The sequence below is a fragment of the Erigeron canadensis genome, chromosome 4 (genome assembly GCF_010389155.1).
Source record: "Erigeron canadensis isolate Cc75 chromosome 4, C_canadensis_v1, whole genome shotgun sequence".
Taxonomy (NCBI): Eukaryota; Viridiplantae; Streptophyta; class Magnoliopsida; order Asterales; family Asteraceae; genus Erigeron; species Erigeron canadensis.
In genome coordinates, this window is record NC_057764.1 from 6,289,030 (window position 1) to 6,296,019 (window position 6,990).

At 36.9% G+C, this 6,990-nt stretch overlaps 1 protein-coding gene across 1 annotated transcript; it reads left to right on the forward strand.

Moving 5' to 3' along the window:
• The first annotated feature begins 236 nt into the window (after positions 1 to 236).
• LOC122596898 (pentatricopeptide repeat-containing protein At4g35130, chloroplastic) lies at positions 237 to 2,948 on the forward strand. The gene has a single exon (XM_043769542.1). The coding sequence runs from the start codon at positions 237 to 239 to the stop codon at positions 2,613 to 2,615; it is 2,379 nt and encodes a 792-aa protein (XP_043625477.1). The 3' UTR covers positions 2,616 to 2,948.
• The last annotated feature ends 4,042 nt before the right edge of the window (positions 2,949 to 6,990 follow it).

Sequence of the window (6,990 nt, forward strand, 5' to 3'; positions counted from 1 at the left end):
TATAATGCAACCATTAACTAAATGAAAATGCATTTTCGTTCTTTGTCCCATTTTATAATGAAGTTAAAGTATGGGGGGCTTTATGAATAACACCTCTGATTAATACGTACTACAGAATAAAATTGCGCAACTACGACTAATTGTTTTGTTTTGTTCATTCCCGCCACAGGGATAAGCCGATAATGATTTCTTTATAACTTTTTAAAAAATCGACTTCATTTTTCTTTATAAACAAAATGATTATATTATCATTTAGTTCATCTTTCAAATTCGTTTGTAATGATAAAACCCAACAAAAAAGAATGAGAAGAGCCAAAATCATCAATCAGTACGATTCGTATAAGCTCAAAACATCAAATACTGTTAAAAATGTTAAATTTCAATCAATTTCAAAAACAGTGTTTTCTCAAAAGATGGAAATTTTGGCATCACTTGTGGAACGCGGGTCAATTGAAGATGCACTCCAAGTGTTTGATGAAATGCCAAAAAGAAGCAGTTTTGTTTGGAATTTTGTAATTCGGGTGTTAACTAATAATGGGTATTTTGAAGATGCTATTGGGTTGTATTGTCAAATGTGTGTGGAAGGAATTAGAGGTGATAAGTATACGTTTCCGTTTGTTATAAAGGCGTGTGGGGGGTGTTTGGATGTTTTTGAAGGGAGGAAAGTGCATTCAAAGTTGTTTAAAGTTGGATTGGATATGGATTTACATGTGTCGAATTCACTTATTTTAATGTATGCGAAACATGGTTGTATTGAGATTGCGGAAAAGGTGTTTCGTGAGATGGGTTTTAGAGATTTGGTTTCATGGAATTCGATGATCAATGGGTATATCTTGGTTAATGATGTATTAAGTTCACTAGAATGTTTTCGTAAAATGCATGGAGAAAGAGTTCAACTTGATAGGTTTACGATTGTAAATGCTCTTCATGCGTCTTCTCGGATAGGTTCTTTGCGCTCTGGGAAGGAAATTCACGCTCAAGCAATCAAAGGTGATTTGGATTGCAATGAAATGGTTCAGACATCACTAATCGACATGTATGGGAAATCTGGTGGAATGTGTTACGCCGAGAGGGTTTTCAACATGATGTCTCAAAAACATGTTGCAGCTTGGAATGCAATGATTCGTGGGTACGCGTCGAATGGTCAATCCTTTGAATCATTTTCTTGCTTGAGAACTATGCAAGAAAATGGTATTAAACCTGACAATGTATCACTAATAAACTTGCTTCCATCTTGTTCACAGCTAAGAACCATGTGGAGTGGCAAAGCCGTCCATGGCTATGCAGTTAGAATGGGATTTCTTCCTCACATTGTACTAGGCACTGCTATAATAGATATGTATGGAAAGTGTGGAGAGCCCAGATTGGCAAAACAGGTTTTTAATCAAATGCATCAAAGAAATTTGATATCATATAATACTCTGATTACTGCCCTTGGTCAAAACGGCCAATATACAGACGCGTTAAACTTCTTCTGGGATATCTGGAATAACGGTTTCAAACCGGATGCTATGACGATTACTAGCATTCTACCTGTGTATTCTGAGATAGCCTGGCTGCGAGAAGGAAAACAAATTCATGGATATATTGTAAAATCGGGTTTCTTATTAAATACATTTGTCCTCAATTCACTTGTATATATGTATGCAAAATGTGGGGATGTTGTTTCTGCACGGGATATATTTGATGGGATTTCCGTGAAAGATATTATTTCATGGAATACAATAATTATGGCTTATGCCATTCATGGATATGGTGAAGTTTCAGTTAATTTGTTTTCTAAGATGAAGAAAAAGGGTATAAAACCAAATGTGAGCACTTATGTTTCGGTTTTATCATCTTGTAGTGTTTCGGGTATGGTGGAAGAAGGATGGAAGTATTTCACTGAAATGAAAGTTGAGTATGGAATTGAACCATGCATAGAGCATTACGGGTGTATGCTTGATCTTCTTGGACGTGTTGGTGACATTAAAAAAGCCAAACAAATGATTACTGAAATGCCCCTAGAACCTACTTCTAGGATCTGGGGATCTTTGCTTACTGCAAGCCGAAAACATAAAGATCTAGAACTTGCAGAATTTGCTGCTAAGCAGATTTTACAGTTGCAGCGTGATAACACAGGGTTGTATGTTCTGCTGTCTAACATGTACGCTGAAACAGGGAGATGGGATGACTTTAGGCTGGTCAAATCTATTATGGATAGTCAAGGCATGACAAAATCCATTGGGTTGACCATTGTTGATATCAAGGGTAAAACCTTTAAGTTTACTAATCAAGATAGATCCCATGAACTTACTCATCTGATTTATCATGTATTAGATATCATATTAAAGAAACCTCATGGTAATTTTCCTAGATTCAAACCTGCTGAGGTTTGGAGAAAAAGGTCAAAATCAGCAGATTGGCACAGTGTGAAACTTGCAGTTTGTTTTGGGTTGATCTCTACCTCGATTGGGAACCCTGTTCTTGTACGAAAAAATGTTAGAATCTGTGAAGATTGTCACAATGCTATGAAAAAGATCTCATTAAATTGTCATAGAGAAATAGTGGTGGGAGATTCGAAGATTTACCATCATTTCGAACATGGTCATTGCTCGTGTCATGATTATTGGTAAAGTAAAGTTTCCGCATGTACATAAATCAAGTCAAGATTTTGGATTCATTTAGTACACGATTGTAAGTACAGAGCTTATCATATCTTGACAATCTAGTGTACAGTAAAGTTAAAAGAGAAAAGATTCTACTTAGTGTGTTGTACTATTATTATGTATAACACAAAGAAAATTTAGCAAACTGTATATATGTGTCCTGTATGGCTGTGTCAATCTCCAAAGCATACATCTTTAACTTTGTATCGAAAAACATATATTCCTTCGTCAGTGTCTTATATATTACTATATTAGAGGTTAAGTTCTCTGCATTATATATAACTATCTATTTATCTATCTACTGCAATCATTTGTCAATTATGAAAAGTGCAACTTCAAATAGATAGTAGCTCATATTTTCCTAAACGATTCAGTCTCAGTTTGTCTTTGATTGCATATGCCAAATGACCCAAATTAGCCACTACACCTCTTTTTTGCATGTGCAGATGTTAAAGATATCTATTCAAAAAAAAAAAGACCGAATCCAGGAACCCGGATAAAAGTGTCATCATAATCTGTTATTTCTTATTGTTCAACCCCTCGGCTTTCAACCAAGCCTTATGATATGATCCCACATCGGCCAAGTATGGGATTGGTTGGTGGTTAATAAGCCTATGTGTCCCTTCCTCCTTTGAGCTAGCTTTTGGGAGTAAATTCTACACCTAGCTTATGACATGATGCGAGCCTATAATGGGATGAGTTCGTATCAATTGGTATCAGAGCCAGCCCTACCTTTCGAGGTTCCAACGCTTGGAGTGATGGCCTATGGAGTGGTGGCTTGGACCCAAGGAAAAGGGTGTCAACCGTGACCAACATAGCCGTGACCAATGAGGACGTTGGCTCTTCAAAGGGTGGGGTATTGATATGATCCCACATCGGGCAAGTATGCGATTGGTTGGTGGTTAATAAGCCTTGGTGTCCCCTCCTCCTTTGAGCTAGCTTTTGGGAGTAAGTTCTACACCTAGCTTATGACATGATGCGAGCATATAATGGGATGAGTTCGTATCACCTTATCTCATGCAACACCATAGATTTGATGAGCCAAACGCATTTGGTACATATCATGATTTGGCCTGTAGAGAGAGATACTAGACTACAAAATTTGTTTAGCTCTATTCGTTAGTTTTGAACTTAATATCTAGCAGATCCTCTCAGATGGTGAAGCTTCCTGGTTAACTCAACCTTTTTCGGTATAAGAAGTAAAAGCGGCAGTGTGGGGTTGTTACGGTGACCGTGCCCCCGGTCCAGATGGGTTTAATATTACATTTCTGAAACGCAGCTGGGAGTGGCTTAAGAATGACTTTATGAATCTTTTCAACGAGTTCCATGTAACTAGTAAATTACCACCAGGGTGTATGGCCACTTTTATTGCCCTTTTGCCCAAAGCGAAAGACTTGGTTAATCTCCCAGTTTACACCAATTAGTCACATTGCGTTGGGTTAATCTTGATTTTGGGTCAAAAAGTATGGGTCACTTTTAGTTTGTTTTATAAGTCTTAGTATGTATTTTATTTTAGCAAGTGTCTAGTATTTAAGGTAAGTAAGTTTTAGCATGTTTTATATGGTGTCTTTAAAGTACTAAGTCGTGTCATGCAGTAAGTTTAGTTTTTGATTTAGTCTTTGGCATAGTGCCTTGGTTTTAGGAGTAAAAGAAGTGGCAAAATACATGGCCAGAGTTAGTTTTTTATGGTTTTTACGTGTAAGGCTATATATAGCCCCATGCTTGTTGAATGAAAGTAATTTTCCTTTTCTGCAAAAACAAACTCTCATCTTTTCTCTTTATCATAAAACACAAAGTAACTTTAATACATAAAAGGGCCTGGTATCTTACACATTGATTGTATTAAGAAAGTGCTTTCTAAAGTCTTGGCAAGTCGTCTGAAAGAGGTAATGGGCAAGGTGATATCAGTTGAACAATCTGCCTTCTTATCAAACAGAAGTGTCACTGACGGTCCCCTGATGTTGAATGAATTAATTTCCTGGATCAAAAGTCGAAAAGGAAAGGATTGTTACTCAAAGTTGATATAGAAAAGGCTTATGATACACTAAATTGTAATTTTTTGCTCTCTGTATTGGGGCAAATGAAAACTTCCACCAAGGTGGTGCTCGTGGATAAAGTGCATTCTTTCCAGTACCAGGGCCTCGGCTCTAGTAAACGGTTCCCCGACACCAGAATTCAGCTATTAGTGGGGGCTAAGGCAGGGGTATCGCTATGGAAACCCTATCATCAGAGGTTAAACGAGCTGTTGCTATTGGGTTATTTAGAAGGGTATGATGTGGTCCTCAAGGGCTTGTGATATCACACTTTTCATGCGCAGATGATGTGGTGTTCACACTTTTTTGAGTTTCTTTTACCTGGCCTCGGGACTATGAGTTAACTTTACTAAAAGTCGTCTATCTGGGATTGGTATTAAGGATACTAAATTAGCTACCATGGCTGATTCATTTAAGTGTTTAGATGGAAGTTTTCCCTTCAAATATCTTGGTCTGCAAGTTGGTGCAAATATGAATTCGGTGCCAGTCATTGTTTCCTTCAGATTGCGCCTTTCTATATGGAAGGCAAAAACCTTATCAGCCGGTGGTAGACTCGTTCTACTAAGATCAGTGGTGGACTCTTTACCCACATATTATTTTTCTTTATATAAAAAGCACCTATCCAAGTTATTAATCAGCTAGAGCAATTTAGAAGAAATTTTCTCTGGTGTGGTTCATTAGAAAAGTCCAAAATCAATTGGGTGGCTTGGGATTTGTCATTTTCTCCAAGGATTTCAGGGGTGTGGGATTAGGTTCCTTGCGAGATGCAAACTTGGCTATGTTGCCAAGTGGTGGTAGCGATTCAAGGTAGAAAAAAATGAGCTTTGGAGAAGATCGAGTAGTCTGGTCTCTTCACTACTTGTGTAGATCATGGTCATACATACCAAAGCGACTTTCTCTTCCAGTCGTGGAACAATATTGCAAAAAAATCGGCTTCTTTTTTACTTTATTAAGCAATAGATATATCACTGTTGGAACCACCCTTTGATGCTTCTGTCATGATTATGAAGAAATGTGGGCTCTTGTCACGAATTGGTGCAAGATTGGAGCTTTCTTCCCATTTACTCTTAAAGACCTGTTATCTTGAGTCCTGACATACTCACTTTCACGGGACCTCAAAATGAAAGAAGATGGTGCATGGAATTATTATTACAACAATGTGGGTTATAAGGTCTACACGCAACAGGCTGTCTTTCAAAATAAAACTGCGACAGTACCAGAGGTGTTTGGGCTGGCCGTTTAGGAAAAAAAAAAAAGAAGAAGAAGAAGTAATCTAGCAGATCCTCTGTTTAGATTGGCTATTGCATAAATTGGTCACCTGCAGATTCTAAAATTTAAATCATCTACTACTAGTTGAGGGATCATGTCACGTGATCGGTTCGCTATATGATCAGGTTCACCCATTAAAAGAAAATAGTAGCCACTATATAGTATAGATAGTTGATTTTTTCTTTTTCTTTTTTTGGACAGGAAGGGTATATATAATATACGAGACTAAGTACTCGCGCGTTGCGGTGGTGAGATGGTAAGGTGATAGCTAGGTCAGAGAGTGTGATAGTCAAATGCCTACGGCCTCCGCCCTCCGCCCTCGGATTTAAAAATTCGTCGAAAGTATATCGAATGACATCTTTAATGAAAGAGCATGAAATTTTAAGAACACCCATACAATTTTTATAATTTATCGACGTAGATTTTTGAGATAAAAGATTTTGAATGAATTAGAGGAATAAATGATTTATGGAGAAGAGAGAAAAAAGATGATTGGTTGAGATTTGAGGAGAGAGAAAGGATATTATGGTTATTTTAGATAAATATAGAATAGATGAGAGAGGTATTTGGAGATGTACTTAAAATCAATATTGAAAATTTCAACTCAATGTTGAAAATCTGAAAGGAATCTGCTTTATAATATAGTATAGATAGTTGAATTAGAAAACTAAAACACATTAATTAATGTCATACTTTAATTTAGTGATGTTATATATTAGGCCACAAACCAGTCTAAGTTTTTGTATGATAGACAGATAGTTTTGTCTTAAACTTCTCTCTGGCTAACCCGAGATCGATGAACTGTATCATGTTATGGTGAAAACTAAACACTATTAAACCAAAGACCAAAACAGGGTCTTAGAGCTAGTTGTGTGGTGACCAAGAGTGGCCATGGCAAACCCTATAATTTTTATAAAACTTTATATTTTTAGTATTTTTTTTATTAAGTATTTTACTAGTTTTAAGGTAATTGACAACCCTAGACAAGTGTAACTGAAAATCCTGTTCAGCAACCTCAGAATAAAAATCCTGACTTCACC

Bases quoted from the DNA above. Each gene is read 5' to 3' on its own strand.
- LOC122596898 (XM_043769542.1), top strand. From the start codon at position 237: ATGATTATATTATCATTTAGTTCATCTTTCAAATTCGTTTGTAATGAT.